The sequence below is a fragment of the Falco naumanni genome, chromosome W, assembly GCF_017639655.2.
Source record: "Falco naumanni isolate bFalNau1 chromosome W, bFalNau1.pat, whole genome shotgun sequence".
Lineage (NCBI taxonomy): Eukaryota > Metazoa > Chordata > Aves > Falconiformes > Falconidae > Falco > Falco naumanni.
In genome coordinates, this window is record NC_054079.1 from 22,970,151 (window position 1) to 22,992,678 (window position 22,528).

Here is a 22,528-nt window from a genome sequence, read left to right on the forward strand (position 1 = left end):
TGCTGGGGCGTGTGCCCCCGGCCGTGGCGGGAAGATGGCGGCCGTTCCTCCGCCCGCCGCTAGAGGGTGATGCGCGGTGTGGGCGGGGATGGTGTCTGCTCGCCCGGCGGCTGCGGGCTGGGAGCGGCGGCCGCGGCGGCCTGGTCTGCCGGCGGCAGCTAGGGAGGAAGGGGAGGGAGCTGCGTGCCCGCCACGGACAGGTTCGTGTGGACCAACGGGTTGCTGGAGCTGGGGGAGACGCTGGTGGTCCAGCAGCGCGGCATGCACCTCTGCGACGGGGAGGAGAAGGTGGCGGGCGCGGCCTGCGCGGGGCCTGGCGGCGCAGTGGGGCCCGGTGGGCCGGTGCAGGACAGGGGGGGGAAGAGGCGCGGCCGTGGCCCTCAGCCGAGGGGGATGGCGGGGGACGGGTGGTACCGGGCGAGGTGGGGCGACGCGGGGTGTGAAGGGGCCTGGGCTGCAGGCGGAGCATCGGTCACGGCAGAGGGGGGCGGAGTACGCTTCGCCCCAGGGTCTGGCAGGGTCGGGCAGGGTTTGGCCCTGTGAGAAGCTTGTTGGGGAGGAGATCCGGGCCTTGCGGGACCGAGGAAAGTCTGGGACGGTGTGTGCCACATGGCGGAAGGTTGAGCTGCCCGTAGGGCGCGTGTAGCCGGTGTCACTGTGGTGAAACCTGATGTCCGTGGCCTGGGCTGCCCCTGCCCGTCCCGGAGGCTCAGCGCACCCCTGTCGCTCGGTGCCGCAAGCAGTGCTTCTCGCCTTGGGTGTCACACACAGGCCGTGTCATACAACTCACACCTGAGTCTTTCTGGTAGTTGTAAAATACTCTTTAGCTCTGGTCGTGAAGGCTGCCCCCTTGCCCTCTGCTCGGATCTGAGCCTGCACACTTACTGCTTCGCCTCGCTGCAGGGCTGACTCTTGAACTCTTCATTTTTCCATGCCGCAGTAGTTGCATACCCTCATAAAAAGCTGTGAAAAAAACGTGCCTCAAGTTTTACAAGTAGGAAGCAATTTGCTAACACAGGTTTTCCACATGCTGATTGCTGTCTGATAAGTGAAGAAGTTTTCAACAGTAAAATGGATAGAAGCAATGCTTCTGTGTGATAGGCCAGAAGATTTCAGACTGTGCACAGTATATTCTTTTCAGGGTGCTTTGCTTTTTTTGCATAACTTTTACTTTCCTTGTCAGCAAATAGTGTTCCAAAGCCAATAGCCATGTTTAAAATAGGATATTAAGAATGTTTGTGTATCTTGCACAGCATATGGAGGGAGGATCCTTCAGGATTTCCTGGGGGAAAGTTTATACAGTTGAAAAAGGAACTTTGTGTATATCCATCTAATCCTTTTTTACTAATTTTCTCTATTGTTTCCTAAACTTCATTTATTGTGTTTTTAGGGGGGGTGGGAGAAGTTTTCTTAAAATACTGGCTTGTTGAATTTGATTGCTATGTTGTGGTAACATGTAATGTGTCCAAGATCAGTATTTATGCAACTTACTGGTCAAATTTGTTGTTGATCTCTTTTATTTTTCCTGTCTAGGTTAAATTTGATAGTGGAGTATTACTGCTTAGCACGCACAGACTAATCCGGAGGGATCAGAAGAATCATGTAAGTCCCACTTTTGTATCTTTTATGTCATTCAATTGTAAATTCCATAACGGGTAGCTTGCAATGAAAAGACTGCACATGGAGAGGAGATGGGTATTTTCCTTTGTGTGTGTTTTGTTTTACAAATATAGCCCATTTTTTGCCTCATAGTGGAGATAAAATAACAGACAGAAATGTTCTTTCACCTGTATCTGCTTTAATAAAATAATTATGCAGAGATAAGCAGGGATGGGCATTAATCATATAAATTTTCCTTTTCTACAGCACAAACACAAAGGAGAAAAGAGTCTGGTATCATGCACTAAAAAACACTGGGTTTGAGACTGAAGTTGAATGTGTCAGGCAGTTCAAAATGTGAACTTCTCACCCATGCTCCTTGTCTAGAAAGACCTTTTCTTCTTCATTATTTTCAAGTCCAAGTTCCCCTGTCTTCTGCTCCCACCATATAGTTCCAGACCATGTTTTGATAACAGAATGTGTTTGGTGGCAGTGTTATTTTGTACTGGTCTTACCCTCCCAACTGCCTATTCCTGTGCTCAACAATCTCTTCAATAAGCCAGAACATTTGTCTGTACTGCTATGGAGAATTGACTCAGAGGTTAAGTGGCAATGTCAGAACTACACTGTAGTGAGACTGCTGCTGAATGCTTTGTACCATTAAGCCACAGCCAGAGATTGCAGGCTAGAAGTGAGCGAGAAAGACTACAAACACATACGAAGCTCTAGGTATAGAGTGTGACAGCATGCACCAATGTACAGCTGCAACTGAAGAAGTCCTCCTCAGAACCAATTTGGATTAATGCTTGTTTTGGACACAGTCTTTTAGAAACTTACCCCTGGAAACCAAAGTTTAGACAGAGCATGTTCAGGTGACAACTTCTCAAAGGTGAATTATATTCCACTGGACTAATTTTGTGCAAGGATAGCTGAAGCACCTCTCGTACCCAAAGGCTGTTCCCTACCAAATACCACATCCTTGCTCCAAAGCAGGGAGCTACTAAGAGCCTTCTGAAGAAGGTAAGGTCACCAAGGATGTTCTTAGTTTGGAAAAGCAATGTATTTTTTCTTCAGGGATTGTTTGCAGGAACAGCAGAACTATTTTTAATACACATTTTTTAAAATGTTTTGAGAGCTGGTCCCCAGGGTGGGGTTACTGTTAAACAAGTCAGGGGTTGATTGTCCAGACCATGAACTATTCTGTATAAATTAGCTTTTTTTGGGCACAGGCAGTGTGAGATAATTTAACTGCTAAACTGACAGTGTTAATCCTTTTTTCTTCATCAGCATCTCTTTTTGAGAGATGGGCATGTACTGCAACAGGCATTGCTTCTGATCTGACTTGGCCTTTTTGCTTGCTTGGAGTGACATTAAGCATTATGACTTCAGCAAGTCTTACAACTGTCCACATCCGTATTCTCTCCTTCCCAACAAAAGGATGACACATGTCTCTTTTCCTTGACTTCCCCCTGTGCTCCTGGGCCACATGGCTTTTTGTACTCTTCCAAGATCATTTGATTTGCTAAATCAGCAGAGGAGAACCTTGGAGAATAATAAAAATAGTTTTAGTTTAGCAAATTAATTGAACTCTGCAAAGATTCTGACAAGTTCCAGGCTTGATTAACAGAAGGGACAGGTACATGTGGCTAGGAAATTGGCAAAAATTAGCCAGTTCTGATTAGGGGGGATGTAAATATAAATAACTTTGTTCGTGTGGTAAAGCTGATTATTTTTCAAGCTCTGAGGACTGAAACATGGGGAGCACAGTGCCCTTTTATTTTCATGGTGAGTTGTTGACTAAGCTCAGCTGTGATATAACATCAGCCTTAGAAACCTTAGCTAGTTTACTAGAATAAACTTGTAGAGAAAATGCCCTTTATTGTGTCAGCAAACTTTAATAATAAATTGGGCAGTTATCGTTAGGTTAACATAGCAAGCCTTTTTACAAAACCAGACAGCTGTATTTTATAGCTGCTGTTGTTACGTACCATCTGTAGTTGAACAGTTTAGAAAATACAGTGATTATCAAAGGAAAAAATATTGATTCTTTTAAGTTGGTTAGATAGCTAGATTTGTACATTTTAAATCACAAAATCGTGCATAATGTGAGCATGAGATGTTAGGAAAAAAGTATCCAAATAAACTCACAGCATTTTTAACACATCTGTCTTTTTGTATCCCTTCCTCTTGTTTCTCTCACCAGGAAGGAGTGATTCTAACTCCTTGTGCTTACAATAAGTCCATAACTTTCTAGCTGTGAACTAAATCAGTTAATCATCTTGGAAGTGTACATATTATATATAGTTGGACTCTTGTAATTTTCAAAAACATTTTTTAACAGAAGTATCATTTTGCCTGTCTTTAAAGCGTTCAGAGCTATGTGGGTGTTTTACAGTATGTAATGGCTGTAGAATCTGGAGCCACAGAATCTAGATAGCTTGTATAAAGAGTTTTTAGAACAGGAAATGCAATCCATGCTTTTTCCCAGTGAGAGGTTTACTGATCAGTCAAGAGTTCCTGCATGTATACTTTCCTAATCTCCAATTTAATGAGTATTTAATTATTCCATGCAAAGAGGAACAATTTTGGTAGTAGGGATTGAGAGGGCCCCCTAACAGTGTTCACTGTAACCTGGTGCTAGGCACACCCTCATGGCAGATGGAAGAGAGAGGTTCCAAGAGGGAATGTAACCTGTGTTTCCTGTATTCTGGGTGACTATGTCAATCACCAAGCTATTGTGCAAAAGACTTCACCGAAGGATATTCACCAAAACAAGACCAGCACCTAATTAGATACGTTGAATCACTCACTCCCTTGAGCAATTTATGTCTCAAATACATAGACTAAGAGTTTATCTTGGGTAGGTTAGTCTCCCACAGATGGCTATAGTCTTGTTTCTTGCTCCACTTTGTTTTGTCTAAAGCACAGTCCAATAAATGTGTGTTGAGATGCAGCCATCAACTTCTGGATTAAGTCCGTGGGTATGGGATAGATGGAGAAATTAATATTCCACTCGGAGATATTCTAATTTTGTAGATGTTCAACACTTAAAAGACTGATGCCTTTGGATATTGTTTTAGCTCCCAAAGTAACATCAATTCAAAAATGTTAAGAATCTATGAGTATTGTGCACCTACAGGGATACGCTGCAGTAGTGTGGAAATTTTAGTGACACATTTGTGTTTGTTTTTTTTTATTAACTAGAGCTCAGTTGCAACTTTCTATTAGTTTGGGTTTAGAGAATGAATAGTCAGTATAAGGCTTAAATTTCACTTGTGCTTGCATTGATTATTCCAGGAGTGCTGCATTGCTATACCTCTGACTCAGATCGTCTTTACTGAAGAGCAGGCAGCTGGGATAGGAAAAAGGTAAGGTGATAGTCTTTTTTCAGATGGATAGTTTGCACATGCATGTTATATGAGGTACCCAAGTTTATATATTAATTCATGGTAGATTCCATTTGTAATCTAAGATTGACAGCCACAAGGACCTGCTTTCCTCACTTGAGGTCAAGTATGTAAGAGAGTCATGACAAAGCAGTGTTTGATATGATTTGTTAAATCTTGTAATCGCTAAACAAGTATGCATTGTAACTTGCCATTTTAATTTCATTAGTCATAAATGACAACAGTGATTTTGCTGAATCTAAATTTGAAAGCTACTTTTAGTCTTTTGTGCCACAGAACTGGTTGGGGATAGAAACTCTGCCAAATCCTTTATTATATATATATTTTATGACCAAATATGATTGATTTTGAGCATGGAAATGCTAGCAGTGATTAGAAGGAACTCAAGTATTTCCCTCACTTGAATAACTAATTCAGTATGGTTTGTGTATGAAGAAGTGTATAAGCGTATAAAGCCATCAGTGTGCCCAGACGGCCAAGAAGGCCAATGGCATCCTGGCTTGTATCAGAAACCATGTGGCCAGCAGGGCAAGGGCAGCGATTGTCTCCCTGTACTCGGCACTAGTGAGACCACATCTATTCAGTTTTGGGCACCTCGCTACAAGAAAGACACTGAGGTGCTGGAGCTGGTGAAGGGTCTGGAGCACAAGTCTGGTGAGGAGCAGCTGAGGGAACTGGGGCTGTTCAGCCTGGGGAAAAGGAGGCTCAGGGGAGACCTTATCACTCTCTAGAACTGCCTGAGAGGAGGTTGTAAGCAGGTGGAGGTTGGTCTCTTCTCCCAAGTAAGAAGTGAAAGGACGAGAGGAAATGGCCTCAAGTTGCACTAGGGGAGGTTTAGGTTGGATATTAGGAAAAATTTCTTCATTGAAAAGGTTTGTCAGGTATTTGAACAGGCGGCTGAGGGACGTGGTGGAATCACCATCCCTGGAGTTATTTAAGACATGTAGATGTGGCACATATAGACATAGTTTAGTGGTGGACTTGGAAGACCTGATGATCTTAAAGGTCTTTTCCAACCTAAATGAGCCTATGATTCTGTGATTCAAAGTTTCATAATAAGAAGAGAAAAATATTAACTGGAGAAATATGTATATAGTTGACATCTGCTTTCAGCCTGTAGTCAGATGGGTAAGGTAATGTGCTGAGGTGTCCAGAATAAATCAGGTAAGTCACTAATGCTTGAAAAGTCACCTATATAAAGACCCATGAAAAAAGTATCAGTAAAGTGAAATTATAATGGTGGACTTGCAGTTATAATGTGATAGCAGTTTTTTATGTTCCTAAAATAATGCTATCTCAGAGTTTGCTTTGGTGGTAGGTGTCATTTTAGATTTTAATTTCCATGTGTGCTAACTTTGAATGTTGGTTTTGGACAAATTCACATACAGTGTTCGCAAGTGACATATACAAGTGGGACAGATTAAACATAATATCGAGACCTTTTGTTTTCCTGTTACAAAGATAGTGTATTTTGGCAGTAGTTATTGCAAGTCAAAAGCCAAATCAAATGACTATTTGATGATTAATCTTAACTAAAAAATTTTTTAGAAATTATTGCTTGAAATGTTAAAATTTGTTATGTTTATTTCTTAAGAATTGGCAGTGGGTACATTTTAAATTTGTGAGGTGTTGGTGTTTTAGCGTTTCTAGTACTTTTAATGCAAGATCTACTATAATACTGAGTCAAAATACTTAAATATTTATATACAAACATAAAACATTATTTGATGTATTTAAGCTCTTATGTGAGATAAATTTAATAGAGGTTTTGATTAGATGATAAACTTTGTAGAAACAATTTTTTTTAGCTATTACAGAAAGCTACCTCTTTTCTATAACTTTTTCTTAGTGCCAAAATAGTAATTCATCTTCATCCTGCTTCTTCAAACAAAGAGCCTGGTCCATTCCAAAGCAGTAAATATTCCTACATCAAACTTTCTTTCAAAGAACATGGGCAGATTGAGGTAAGTTTTGTACCATGTAAGCCCAGTACATCAGATCTTTGGACATGCTTTTCCCCTCTTGCTGCATTAGTGATAATTTTCCATGATCTTTCCATGTTTACTTTTGAGGTGGAGCTTTTTCAATACATCCTTTTTGAAGACAAACACTGTGAGCCTTCAGGGTTCTGTACTTTGGTTAAATAATACAAATGGAGTTTCAAAAATCCAAGAGGCATTATTAAGCTTTGTCCTTATTTTAGTAGTTTTAATATAATCTTATACTTCCTTTTTTAGTATTTTAAATTGAACATAGGGTATTCTGAAATCATATGTCTGAAATCTGTTAAATGCTTAACAGAGTAAAATATGTTTCTTTGTAGCTAGCCTTCTACTGAACCTGAATCAAGCAACTTACTCCTTCCTAATCATCTCTTTTAGTTTTATTGCTGACTTTTTGACGCCTTGGAGCTTTGTTTCATTTTATTTTTTGTAAATCTTTTTTTTTTTTTTTACCTACACCAAATCTCAAAGGCTTTGAACATTCTAAAAAACCATAATATATTTTTAAAAGAAGGCTTATCCTAAAAAACAAAGAAATTGCACTCTGTAAAGAAATTTCACAGTATAAGATCCTCACTTGAAGAAACTGAGAACTTTAACTTTGAACAATGAAAAAAGCTGTATCTGTTCACTGCAGAAAATCTGGTTTTCAACTTGACTTAGTTATAACTGGCTTATAAATGCATTGCTTGATCAGACTCACTTTCATTTCTTTGTGAGCTGTTTCCAGCTTAGAACAAGTGTAGATTTATGCCTAGTTATAATTGTATAGCTGTTTTGCCTAATTATAACATTATTTATTTTAATGTTAACGTTAGTGTCTGAAAATCAAACTTACTATATTTACTGTTTACCTAGCATATCAATTACACTCCAGATTTTTTTCTTTATGACTTCAGAATGCCTTCCTGCAAACTCTGCACTGTAACAATGGAATAGGTTTTCTTTCTGGATTTTGGTCAGTGGGATACACTTAGTGTTAACTACTGTTAACTAATTAACTAATGCAAGCTTCTGGTATTAGCAATAAACAAATAAGTGTAATTGATCTGTGTGGTCATCTTTATATTGTTCAATTAACAGTTCAGTAGTAATTGGATTGTTCAACTTTCCCTCCTTTAAAAGCAAACTTTGACATTTTTAACTTTAGCATGTTTTGGAACCTTTTGAATATCTGAAAAAAATATTTTACGATAAAAGTAATCATGCAAGTTTAATTAGTAACTACATGGCTCCTTCTCTAATGTATATATTTTTGAAAATTGGACATTAAGAAATTCAGGTAATGTTGTACTGTGGATGTGTAGGTGTTCCTGTGCTTTGTCCTTACATTGAAGCTTCTTTCATCTACCACCAAGATGCTAAAAATACCCAGAGGTACTCTGCACGGTTTATGAAACCTCTCTTGTCACTCTTTAATGTTTGCAGTTCTATAGACGACTATCAGAAGAAATTACACATAGGAGAGATGGGAGAACATGCCCACTGGTCAGACCATTCAGGTTAACAAGGATCCACAGGTACGTGCAGAGCTTCTGAGCAGAATCTGTATGTAATAATCTCTTTTTTCCATTTCTTGCTGTTCCAATCTACTGCATCTGGCATGCCTCTCTAACCAACACCATGGGCACATGTGGGAATTCAGCTTTACTTTGCCTATTTCTTCACTGGCATAAATTAGTTTCTCCTTTACAGTTTTCACCTGATACAGAACACTATGGCCTCTCTTTCTTAAGAGTGTGTTTAGACTGGAATAGTTGATAATTAGCTCCGTTTTTTTAATATAGTCAGACACACACACATGCGCACATACACAATTATGCAAATATTAATTCAGCATGAGAGATCTAATGAAGCTGAAAGATTTTTGGTCTGAATTGTGCTTTCTTTCCTGTTTTACTTTTGTGGCTGGAAGTCAAATATATAACATGTAATTTATATAACTCTTTGGAACCTTTATATGTTTGATTTAAATGTGTATGCTAAATGGACAGTTGTTATGGAGAATCTCTTTGTCATATGTTAGATTACCTTCTTTATCTGTCTGCATACTTCTGGGTTATAAACCGATAACACTGTCTCCCATAACATCCTTATAGTTAAGCTCAGGCAGTGTGGGTTAGGTGAGCGGACAGTGAGGTGGGCTGAGGTCTGGCTGAATGCAGAGCTCAGGGGGTTGTGATCGGCGGTGCAGAGTCCAGCAGGAGGCCTGTAGCCAGCGGTGCTCCCCAGGGGTCAGTGCTGGGTCCAGTCCTGTTTGACTTATCCACCAATGACCTGGATGAAGGGACAGAGTGTACCATCAGCAAGTTGCTGATGATACAAAACTGGATGGAGTGGCTGATGCACCAGAAGTCTGTGCTGCCATTCAGCGAGACCTGGACAGGCTGAAGAGCTGGGCAGAGAGGAACCTCATGAAGTTCAACAAAGGCAAGTGTAAGGTCCTGCACCTGGGGAGGAACAACCCCGTGCACCAGTACAGGCTGAGGCTGACCTGCTGGAAGGCAGCTCTGCGAAGGACCTGGGAGTGCTCGTGGACAGCAAGTTGCCTGTGAGCCAGCAGCGTGCCCTGGTGGTCAGGAAGGCCAGTGGGACCCTGGGGTGCATTAGGAGAAGCGTGGCCAGCAGGTGGAGGGAGGTTCTCCTGCCCCTCTGCTTCTGCCCTGGTGAGGCCGCATCTGGAGTGCTGTGTCCAGTGCTGGGCTCCCCAGTTCAAGCAAGACAGGGAAATACTGGAGAGGGTCCAGCAAAGGGCTACAAAGGTGATTCGGGGGATGGAGCATCTCTCTGATGAGGAAAGTCTGAGAAAGCTGGACCTGTTCAGCCTAGAGAAGACTGAGAGGGGACCTTATCAATGTCTACAAACATCTTAAGGGCGGGTGTCAGGAGGATGGGGCCAGGCTCTTTTTAGTGGTGCCCAGCAACAGGACAAGGGGGCAACAGGCACAAATTGCAACATAAGAAGTTCCATCTGAATATGAGGAAAAAAATACTTTGAGGGTGACAGAGCACTGGAAGAAGTTGCCCAAGAGCGGTTGTGGAGTCTCCATCTCTGGAGACATTCAAAACCCACCTGGATGTGATTCTGTGCAACTTGCACTAGTGAACCTGCTTTAGCAGGAGTTGGACTAGATGATCTCCAGAGGTCTGTTCCAACCCTGACCATTCTGTGATAAATATGTAGATATTGTTTCTGCATATGAATGTGTTGAATATATGAATATATTGAACATATAGTACTATATGAATGAAATAGGATGATTTAAAGATTGTTCCGTGTCAGATCACATGTCTTCCTTTGTAAATGTAGTACCTATAAACATTGCTGCATTTGGATTAACAGCAAAGCCTGTACCCTGCATCAAGAATCAATGAAAATGCCTTACCTCCTGTTCTTAATTCTGAGTCATAGCAAATTGTTAACACCAGTGCTAAGCTTTGCAGTCAGAGATTTGAGGGCTGGCACCACTGCCGCTTAGGTACCAGTCTTTCGAAAACACATTTGGTATCAAATGAAAGGTTCACCATCACCTCCCATCTGATACTTCTCAGCAAGGTAAATGAGACTGCACTTCGCATTGTGTTTCTGTGGCTATGTTTCTTCAGGGTAGATTTCTTGAGGTAATCCTGTTCAGATACACTCACGCATTTGCACAGCTCTAGTATAGATGTTCACATGGACTCAGAGGCTCTAATTGAGATGAGCTGGCATGCACAGTCTGGATCAGGCTATTAAGCATCTTCATAATTAATAGCTTCAATATAGTAATCTTATCTGTCTACTACAGCAAATTCATACGTGCTTCGTGCTTACTGTTTATTTTATTACACTGGTTTAAAAAATACTTTCAAGAAATATATGAAATATTGTAAGTGTGATTCCAGCTATTTGGGGGAATGTTTCCTGTCATCTAATGTAAAGTTTTTCACAGTGAGGCGGATGAGAAAATTTAGCATTTCCTATTTTGATTCCTTTCATTATTTTCTTTTGCAGGCAGGAAGAATAAGGGCTGTAGGAATTGTAGGGATCGAAAGGAAATTAGAGGAAAAAAGAAAAGAGACTGACAAAAACATTTCCGAGGTAAATACTACTGATGTTTCAAGGTCAACCACCTGAGCCATTTACATTCATTCACACTTTCTTTTAGGGGCAGCTGAGACTATTTATTGTTTTTGTTGTGAAGTCTGAATTCATTTACGAGTGTATAATTTACGGTTATTTACTGTGTTTAACTGGCTTTTCAATATATGTAAAGGTACTTAATTTAAACAGTTCCTTTCAAGAAGACTGTTCTTTGAAACTAACGGTGTGTATTTATGAAATTAACTTTAGTAGAATTAGAAATTCGAGTTCAGTGACTTTTGATCAGGGGAAGCAGAACACAAAGGCATCTGCAGAAGTAGACTTACAATTTTGGGCGTGGGGGGAGGTCCTTCATTTTTTTTACAGGTAATTTTAATTTCAGTTAAAAATGTAATATATATTAAGGATAATATGCTGATCTAAGTGTCTGCATGTAACTGGTAAAGTTAGATTTTAATCTTACTCAGTTTTTAAATGTTAAGATTTAGGCTTATAATTACAGTAGAATGTTCTGCAGTCCAAGCATCAGCAAGATGTTACAAGTATCTTTGCAAAATACCTGGGCTAGATGGAGACCATCCTTTTCCCCAGAAACAGCACATAGTTGAATTTCAGATCTCAATACTGATGGACAACAGAGGCAATTAATTTCTTCATATATACCTGGGAACAGTAGCCTCAAAAATAGTTTGGTTCTGTCTTGGTAGTAGAGATTAATACAGAAGTACTTATAAACTACATGCAACAGATTTCATTTTTGTGGCAAAGCTCTATGGAATTCAGTGTGGCACAATAAAAAAATACATTCACTGCTCTAGTACCTAAGAAAATTATAGTACCTTTGCAGGCTGCCTACTGTTTCAGATACTGGTAGCATTAAAATTTTTCCTTTCTATTTATAAGGAATGTAATGAATGAAGTTCTGTGTGTAGTTCAAAAGGTATTGTGGTTACATGCTTGTGTATATAGTTCAAAAGGTATTGTCTGGTTATTTTTTCCTTCAGCAGCTTTGTCAGAGAGTAAAATGAATCCATTTATACGTGTTGTATGAACGAAGGAAACCCATGGCTTGTAAAATCCTGCCTTCCTCTAGATGTAAATGTTATAAATGACTTAATTTAAAAAATGGTGCCCTGGCTTCCAGGAAAAGGCTTCCTGCATCTGCTGTTCACTGCTGATAAGAATCCAGTTCTTTAGCCTTTTGTTTATCTGAGGAAGTTCCTGTTAGGTGTGTGCACATTCCCCTTTGTTTCCAGGCCTGCCCTTGGTGAGTCAGGCAGAGGAGGAGTTAGACACAGCATGCTGTTTATTTAGCTAAATCAAGGGTTCTTTTGATGAATGATGTTTTCATGCAGGCTATAGAGATTAGAAATAAGCTGGGAAAAGCCTTGTTAGAAAACTTTTTGTTGATATCATACAAATACAGTAGGAGGTCTTTGATTTACACTATAGATTAGGAAATCTATTTTAAATTATTGAATTTGGCAGAATAAGAAGTAAGAAGAAATATTCCAAAGAGAAGCTTTTGTTCTGATAGCGGTAGATTATTGTTATACACTAGTATATTATCTTTTCTCACCTTGGACCTAGCTTTGTCCCACTTAATTTTGGATACCTAACCTAGGTACCAAGTGTTAAGAAGCTAGACTTCTCCAGTCAGTGGACAAACACTGGCACCATTAGGAAGGGTTCTGATGAAAAGCAAACCCTGTCCCTTCCTGGAGGCATCTCTGTCTCTGCACATTGAATCTCAGACCAGTAAGCTTCTAAGTAAGGCACCTAAGTGTAGGTGGGAACAGTTAGGTCTTCCTATGCAAATTCTTTTAAGGTGTCTTTCTAGTGGGGGATTAGGCAGGACAAGCTAGGAAGCAGACAGAAGCAATGGCTAGAAGCCTAGGCGAGACATATCTAGAGGGTCATTTGACATACTCTTAACTGAACAACCTTCTTTATTTGTGGCTGGAGGGGTTGGGTGCTGCTGTCAGACAAGCTTTAGCTGCAAAGTTTCAGGAATTTTTCTCACACTAGTTGTTCAAAAAAGGTTGTTTGAAAAGGTTGACCACCTGGGCATGTTGTCATGTATTTGAGAGATGTGGGCGAGAAGGCTGAATATGTGTTGCTGAGGGTGGGAGAAATGGTAGTTGCTTTTTAATATAGTTGTGTTAATGTGGTTGCTAACTTTTTGTACATGATTTTTTTTAATGCTAGTTGGTTATCGTTACTAAAACTTTTGCATTTCAGTATATGTTCAGCATTTTTTGAAGTATGTTTTATTTAAGCCTAAAAATGCCCTTTGTAAGTTGTTGTAGAGTTGTTGTATTTGAGACTTTAGCAGTTTACTGAGCTTAATAGGCTTGATATAATTATGGTCCTGTGGTGGATGCCCAGTATATTACTTTTTTGGGGTTTTTTGAAACAAAATTAACAGTTTCTTAGACAAGAAAATAAATGTTTTGTAAAAATAATTTTTTCCCTTTATCTAGTATTTATTTTGGGGTTTAGGTCCAACAACTAGAGTTTTCAGAGGATGCTTTCTGTCTAGTTTTTATCTTAACTTATTGAAATCTGATCACTTATCTTGTGGATCTTATTTCATTCGTTTTCTTAACTGGTTTTTGTTTATTATGCTAGCACCACTGGTCCTATGTATGCAATACTTAAATGAAGAGAAATTGCCACACATTTTCAGAGGTTTTGTCTTGTCAGTTAAGCATACATGTGAAAAACATATACTTTCTTCCTTGCTTATTTGAAATGGCTGTTGCTTAGAACTTCATAACATCTACTGATTAAAGTAAAATTGTCTTGTCAGGAGGAGTACTTCTGTAGGTTTAAAGTAGTCTTGCTGCTGGCCAGATACAATAGATCTCCTTGAGTGAGGGTTAACTGTTGGAAAAAACCTACCATCACCACCAAGAAACCTTTCCCCAGCTTTTAGGAGAGCATAATAAACTAGGACAGTTTAATCTTTTGTGGGCCTTGGTGTCTTGTTGTTCCTTCCTATTGTATGGACTTCATATTGAACTAGTGTTCACATACTAGTAAAGTGTGTGATTGATTGATTCTTTTCTTCATTCTTGTTTATGGATTGCGTAATTTTGATTTTAAGACCTGGTATAAAACAGATATATCAACCAATTATATATAATGTGTGACATTGTAACATACTGATCTAAAGGGATAGCAGCTCTTAGAAAAGCTTGGGTAGGTGGACAAAGGCAGCTCACTGTACCCACGAAGCTTGATGCTGTAATTGTACTGATCTGCGGTGTCTTTTTGTTTCAGGCTTTTGAGGATCTTGGCGAACTAATGGAGAAGGTATGGCATGTGTCACTTATCCAAGTTGACTTACACTTGTATTCTCAGTTTTAAGCATGCTTTTCTCTGTGGAGCTGAAAGTTGACTTATCTGTGTGTCTTTCTTGATAGGCTAAGGAAATGGTGGAGTTATCCAAGTCAATAGCCAATAAGATTAAAGAAAACCAAGGTGACATCACTGAGGATGAGGTAAATGAATTTTGTTTTTAAAGTCAACAGAAATGTTCCTATGCAAAGCAAAAAGCTATCCATTTAATACATGTAATTTAATAAGGAACACTTCATGGTTGGGTGTTTTTGTGTTTTAGTGCCTACATAAAGTAAAAGTGACTTACTTGTTTAGCATTAGCTTTTCTTTTGACCCTTTCTTAAAAGCAGATTTTACTGCCTTTGTGTGAATTTTTGTATTTTTGACCTCTGCTGGTCAAAATTGAATTGTATTAAGTCTTGCCTTCTCTTTGATAGTAATTGACTTTATCAGTAGTAAACTGAATGGATTTATTCACCAAAACTGTTGTATAGTAATAAAATAAAAGATTTTTCAAAACCAGAATCATTCACTAGCTGATGTACTTCTAAATTTATTTGTTTAGACTATTAGGTTCAAGTCCTATCTGCTGAGTATGGGTATAGCTAATCCAGTTACCAGGGAAACACATGGATCTGGTACACATTACCACATGCAGCTGGCGAAGCAACTAGCTGGAATACTCCAGACACCATTAGAGGTAAAGCACCTAATTTTGCACCAAGATTTTCCATGCGTTGCTGAATTTTGACGTAAATGTGTTTGGCTGTAGCACTGTGCCTGTTTTTAAAGTCTCGGATTTGGCAGCATAGCTTCACATTCAGTGTTTATGGAAAGAAAATATATATATATATATCTTCTTCCTGAATTAAGAAAGTTTAAAAGAAGTAAGAATTTTTCTTTGGAGTAATAGCATCTCAACTTCTAATCTGCAAAATATCAGCGATACTTAGAAAATCATACGAGCAGTCTTCCTTCCATTTGAACAGCCCTGTATTCATCCCTTGCTGCAGAATATTATTTTTTTAAAGAAAGAGTAAAACAACACATGATTTTAAAAATATAAGTAGTCTTTAAACTGCCTTAAAATTATGCATTTTGCAAATACAACACAGAGTTATTACACAGACTATCCCTCCTTGGTAATATATTCTAGTGTGTCTGAAGCTGTTAGAGAATTCAAGATTCTCACCAAAAAGATTTCATGTTGCAACTTATAAGGGCTAGGTGTCTACTAAAACAAGTTGATGTGGTAGATTTAATATATTGAAATTTCTTGTTCCTGTGACTTATTCTCTGCTTTAAAATCAAAGTAATTCAGTCTTTGGATGTAGTATCAGTGGTTTGCATTTTAAAACGATTGGTGAAAGATGTTACAACTTACCTCTCGTGCTAGAAATATATGGTATTGCCTGGGTAGTTTCTTTCATTAAGGCCCATCATTTAGCTCCTCTGTTTTACCTGTTTAATCACTCAAATGCAAGTAAAGATACCGTGTTTACTAGATAAATGCTATTTCTCTTACCAGTCTTGTGCTTAACACAGGAGCGAGGAGGGATCATGTCACTTACAGAAGTATACTGTCTGGTAAATCGTGTACGAGGATTAGAGGTGAGAAATTGGTTTAATTAAATATTTTATAAAGTCTACTTCAGTGATAAGGTAATTAAAGAAAAAGTGTAAAAAGTTCCCTCCCAATTGCTCACTCTACTTGTCTTAACAGCATGAACTGATCAGCCCTTTATTAAAATGTGGGGCTTACCTATATTCTTTCTCCTTCTTCCATGCAATGTTTATGTATGCTCTACAAGTTGTTTTAATGTATGCTTCTTTTTGTAATACCATATAAAAGGGAAAATTCATCCTTATCTGGAAAGAAAACTGAAAGGACAGAGAATACTAAAGAATGGTGAATTTGGGTTTTTTTAAACAAATACATCAATTTTTTCTGTAAACAGGGCAAGAAGGATTATTACAGAACACATAGTAAGGAAACAGAAAGGAGCATAGAAGCCAATGAAAGTAGGCTGCAAAATAGAAAGAAATTAACAATATTGTATAGCCTAGTGTGTTTTATAGCTGTAGTTATTAAAACTGTTTGTTTTGGTGTTATGTTGTATACTTAAAATGCAAGCTGTGAAATAAATCTATTTTACTATTTTAGTAGTTGCTGTCACCAGAAGATTTAGTAAATGCTTGTAAGATGCTGGAGTCACTGAAATTACCAATAAGGTAAGAGTTTTACAGATGTATTTATAAAACCTGGCACTCGCAAGTCAGACCATGGTGTTTGGAAGACTTAATATTTTTACCTGCAGTAGATTTTCTCGCTTTTTAAGCAAAGTCATCCTTTGCTTAAAGGATGCTGCTGTAAGCACCAATATCCACTCTACATTAAAATATGAATTTTTAACAATGGTTCACTTTGCTAGGAAGACAGTATTGTTTTCACTTCCAATACAGGTTGGTTTTTTTTCATACTGGGAAAAGTGTTTAACTAAACTCAGACATATGCCCCGTTCTTTTCAGTCTTCAGATTTTGAAGATGCTTTTAATATTCATTTTATAGAGCTTTTGTTTGGGGTTTGTTTTTTTTTTCCTTTTGTAATGTGGTTTTAGGTGTGAATGCATCAGAAATGTGACCATAGGTGATGTGTACAGAGTTTTCAGTTACTTAGACTCTCTTTTGATTGTAGGCTTCGGATATTTGACAGTGGTGTGATGGTGATTGAACTCCAGTCTCATAATGAAGAGGAAATGGTAGCTTCTGCTTTGGAGACAGTAAGTGTACTTCATTTCCTTCAGTGTTCTGACCATGCTAGGGGAATTTAAACATATTAGGTATAAAAACTTGAGGTACAGGATTTCCTTTTGAGGCTTTGAAATACAAAATACTCCGCTTCCAATCTTCTAACAGTAATACTTAAATAGCACTTTTCATCTTCAAAGTGCTATGCAGGCACATCTTAGTCATTGCATTCTCCTTAAGGAATAAATCACTTTTCCTCTCTTTTCAAACTTCATTAACCTTCAACCTTCCTCCCAATCTTTTGCTCTGCAGAATGAAATTCATGGCATGTATTAAGCACTTAATTTAACAGAAGTGGACTTCAGACACTGTACACAACGTGCTTGAAGGCGGTGAAAGTAGCTCTGAAATATTGATATAGGCAGTTGTTTAGTTTTGGTTTATTTCATAAAATAGCACATTGTATGTGTAACATCTACTGAGTTTGCCACTGTAAAGAGCATTCAGTTGGAGACTAGTGCACATAGAATTAGGCTAGCTTCATCAGGGGAAAAAATAGTATAAATTGCTCAGTGTGGTAAACCTTCATGGTCTTACTACCTCTGGGTCTTTAAAGTCCTGCTATCCTATTGCTTGATGCATATTCCTGTGTCTCTTTCAGCGGGATGTGATTTTTTTGTTGTTCATAAAGTTGAGTAAAGGCTGATTCAGTGTACCCAAAGTTAAACATCAGAGTCAAAGAGGACTGTGACTTGGGCAGTCAGGAAGAAGTAGAGCTATCACAGGCACCTTCTCCCTTGATAAATGAGGTAGGCTCTTCAGTGCGTTTTGCGTGATTGTGACCGTATAGCTTTCTCTCATCAAAAAGACTTTTAGATAAGAGAAATGTATGTAGCCATCTAAAAGATTCCATCCTAAATCATCAAAACTAAAATGCTTAAATTTTTCAATATATGTTAATCCTTTCAGTTTATTTTCTCATATTTACAGAAAAATACCTAGTTCGTTTTAGGGTTTTTTTCTGATTATTTTTGGTTTCTAATTAATTTGTTGCCTTCAGTAAAGGTATTGAAACGCCTTTTTTTATTTATTTTATTTTTTTATTTTCATAATATGAGACACTGACTCCATAGAAATACGTAAGGGAAAGGCTTTGAATGATGAAGGCTAACCTGTATGGGAGAGGGAAGATGAGATGAGAATTGTGGCCAAAAGCACCCTGTACTTAATGTGTAATGTACGGTAACATGAAACCTCTGAGAAGTGGTGAAAGGAAGTCACCAGTCTTTCAAACAGGAGAGAGATGTTTTGAAAGGCTGGTGAAGACAGGAAATGAGATGGAAGTCAAAGCATCCCAAAGTCACCCCTGATGAGAGTAGTGGTTTGGGAAGGAAAGATAATTAATCACCCATATGCATATTAGATTCTATAGCTGACTTCCATTACTCAGATTTGATCATTTAGCTTTATAGAATCTCAAGTTAGGACTAGCTTAATCTGAGTTTCCATAAAAATACTACAGCTGAGAATGATGCAGAATAGACCCCTCCCTACCCAGTTACGTGGGAAGCAGGAAATGGGAACCATGTCTGGATTTACAAGTTTGCTTGAATCTGAAGCAATGGAGAAATGGAAGAATTAATAATTTGTAGGGTAATAAAACATGTTTATCTAGGAAATTCAAGGCAATAATAAGTCTAGACTGCATATCTAATATCTTAAGCATCCGCATGTCCAGCCTGTGAGGTTTCATTTTAGCATGTATTAACTAGCGTGGGTGAGACAATGGGGCCAAAGTTTTGAGTCCCAAGACTGAACCTATCTTTTGTGTCAGCTGAATGTGATGGTGGCTTTTACTGATCCCTCTAGTATGCCATAATATAGGGTAGAGTACTAAGGTGTGGGGATTTTTCTATAGACAGTGGGGATATTTTAAATCTCATTAAACTCAAATTCTCTACTGCCATCTGAGACAACTTAAATCTCTAAATCGATGACCTGCCCTTAACAGGTCTTTTATTTCCTCATTTAGGCTTCACTTGAATCACTTGAAGTTTGCTGAATCACTTAGTATAGCTGAGCTGTGTAAATACTGATTGTGACAGTATACTGTACCTGAGCTATTCTGATTTTTCTGTTCTCTTTGTCCCAAGGCATCTTTTAAAAAAAATTCAAAGGAGAGGGTACCATGTGATTATTTTTTTTGCAATTTGAGTCTTTTCTACATTCCTTTTTTATATTTGGCAGTTTTCCCAGGACAGAGAAGAGGTATTTTTAAGGGCAAATACCCATAATTATTTGTACTTTTTAAAAATGCAAACAAACTAGTTGTTTTCACAAGGGATTTGCTACCAATTTATCACTTCACAAGGCTAACCCTGATTCACTAGCTAAGAGAATGTCATTGTTCTTTTAATGCTGTAGTTTATTTATTTGTGTATTTGTTTTTTGATAGGTGTCTGAAAAGGGTTCCCTCACAGCTGGCGAGTTTGCTAAGCTGGTGGGGGATGTCTGTTCTCTTAGCCAAAGAAAGGTAAGTAATAATTGTTGTGTTTAGTACCTCTGTTACCATGTTGTCCTCAAGTAATACAGCACGTCTTCTTTTGCTTTCTCTAGGCTGCTTCTTGCTGAAAAGATGGGCCATCTTTGCAGAGATGATTCAGTGGAGGGCTTGAGATTCTACCCAAATTTATTTCTGACGCAAAGCTAATGTCATTTGTGTACAATTTACTATGTAACAGTTGAACAAGGGAGCAGAACCCTTCCAACAAATGACTTTAAAATTTTAATTTTGTTAGTCAACTGCAACAGTGATGAACATCGCAATGCTTTACAGTTCTCAGGTATTTCAAGTGCTGAACTCTCTTACATGGAACTGAATGGAAGTAGGAATCACTAAGAAGTTTGCTAATTGTCTCAAGCTGGCTAGCTCATGTTTCAGGTTTTATTTGGTGTGTTCTGTCATTTTTAATTTCAAGAGAAGTCAGATGAAGATTCCACACAAGTGAAAGTGGAGAGACTATCTCTGTAGTCTGCCATGGGGGTCAGCACCCAGAAGACAGATTACTGCATACTCCAATTTCAATTTGTTTATGTCTAGAGCAACAAAGCAGACAAATGTATCCATAGTGATAAGAAAAGTGACTTTGGTGTGTACTGAAGTATAAGGAACAAACCCAGGGTAGAGTAACCCCTTCTCCCTGAAGCAAGGAGCGGTTTCCTAAGAGAGAATCTTGGAGTTCTTGTACTTTGAGACAGAAAGAACCTGCTGCAGAAGAGATAAATGTATATCATGTGAATCTAGAAATCACAGTGTTTGTTTTGTTATGTCTTATGCTAATATCTCAGATAGAAGCATTGTTAGCGCAGACTTCCTCTCTTCTCTTTCCTTGCCATCTTCCTTCCTGTCTCATTATGTTGTACTTCAGGTGCCCTTTCTCTGTCCTCTCTTCATGTAGCAGAGTGGAATACCCTCTTATCACTCTACCAAACTCTGTGCTTTAATGTGCTTGTGTTTTATCCTGTACTTCTAATGAAAGATCATTTGTTTGTTTCATCAGCCTGTTACCTGTTTTGGAGAGACTGTTTGTTAGCTTATATCTCGTGTGTGAAAATTAATCTGCTTTCAGTATTGAAGGGAAGAAGACTATCACCCTGTGCTTCATAGTCACAAGGTATCATATTGTTTGGTATTCCTCACCCTGTGTTCACACTGAATACAATTTGATAGTCTCAGTTTTCATAACTCCAGTGGAGTTGTTACGTTACTTGAAGATCTGTTGTCATGGTAATAACAGTAAGTGGATGTTTATGATCCACATCACTTAATTTTTGGCGTTTTGAAGTCACCAGTTTTAATAAATAACAAAATTCAGTCAAGATATGGACAAGAATAACACATAGGTAATGGCATTGTGGTTGTAATGGCCAAATCGACACTACAAAAAAGGAGAAAAAGCTTTTAAGAGCTTGAAAATACTTTCAGAACTGTTTAGGTGTTACCATAGGTTAGACAAATTTAATAAGGAGTTCAGTGCAGAGAACCCTACAGTGATGATGCTTATGGTTTGTAAGATGCTCGTTTAGGTCCAAGGAATTGTGTCCTCTTATCCTTGTCAAGAGCGGTGCTTTCTTTAGGGCAGCTTTCCTCTGTTTCATGAAGGTGCTAAGCCTAACGTATTTGGCACAGCTGAAGGAACTGGTTCACACTATTCTTACTGTGTTAACCATCTTGTGTCATCTCGTCAGGAGTCGTATGGCTTGCAGCTTTTCTTCATCCTTCCCACAACCCACAGAAGAGATCTATGCGAGGTATGCTAAGCATCACACATCTAAGGAGGGACTGAAAAGTGAGAAATTCAGAAGCAAAAAGCTGGTTTGTGACAACTCTTTCTTCTACCTGATGTCAAGGGAGACCAGTGGTTTATGGGCCAGAACCTCTCTCCACAAGGGGGCATGTCTTCTGCAGAAAGAATAAAATGAGAAAGGAAATGCCAAGTGTCAATTCCCAACCTCGGTTGCTCCAACCCTGAGCTTTTCATTTTAAGAAATAATGATACAACCTGTTTAGAATGATGGTACCGTCTTGAGCTTTTCTTTTCCAAGATTTTTGTTTGACTTTTTTTTTTTTTTTCTACAGGGAAGAAATCTATAGGGTAAATTGTATAGCTGGTTTAGAATTTAAACATAACATGGGAAAATGACTACTAGAAAGTAATAAAAATTAAAAGATTTTCTTAAATAGACTGTTCTCTGTTTTTTTTCTTCCTAAATGTTTTGGCCGGCTTTAAAATCTTTACACATCAAAATCTTGTGGTTCTGTGGGGCAGGTTTTTAAAGTGCATCATATTTTTGCTTTCTCCTTTTGTAGCTAAAAGGGTGCCAAGGTAGTTTTGATTAAAGGGAAAAATTAAATGTAATTAGAATGCCGTGGTTCCGTTGAGTAGCCTGTGACCCACCCCAGCCAGAATCGCAGAACTGTAGATACCTACACAAGCACCAGTTTGATGAGGAAACTAGTCCGAGTCTGAGCCAAACACATACCCTGTGCTAGCACTGGCAAGGTCTTTGACACGTTGAAATGTATTTTCCAACCTGAAAGACAACAGAAATCATGTATCTGGTGCCACACTTGGAGCCAGCTGTTGGGCGAACAGAGGGAGTGACATGTTTACAGGTCTGTGGTATCATGGTAGTACATCACACTGTCCTAAAGTGCCATTGCCCAGCCCCGTTTCCATTGATACTACCTGAAAAAAAATCTATTGAAGCAGGATTCTAGGAGAGGTAAACCTCACAGATCATTCTAGTTTAATACAGTAGATGCCTATACGAACCTTTC

The 22,528-nt window shown here is 38.7% G+C and overlaps 1 protein-coding gene across 1 annotated transcript; it reads left to right on the top strand.

Moving 5' to 3' along the window:
- The first annotated feature begins 34 nt into the window (after nucleotides 1-34).
- On the top strand, nucleotides 35-21,930 carry LOC121080441 (vacuolar protein-sorting-associated protein 36-like). The gene is given in 17 exon segments (XM_040578461.1): nucleotides 35-58; nucleotides 163-288; nucleotides 1,534-1,602; nucleotides 4,897-4,967; nucleotides 6,856-6,970; nucleotides 8,438-8,473; nucleotides 8,476-8,529; nucleotides 11,004-11,090; nucleotides 14,379-14,411; nucleotides 14,522-14,599; nucleotides 15,004-15,138; nucleotides 15,984-16,049; nucleotides 16,606-16,670; nucleotides 17,135-17,219; nucleotides 19,643-19,690; nucleotides 19,692-19,720; nucleotides 19,804-21,930. Coding segments are annotated over 17 exon segments (1,215 nt in total). The 3' UTR covers nucleotides 19,898-21,930.
- Nucleotides 21,931-22,528: the final 598 nt, after the last annotated feature.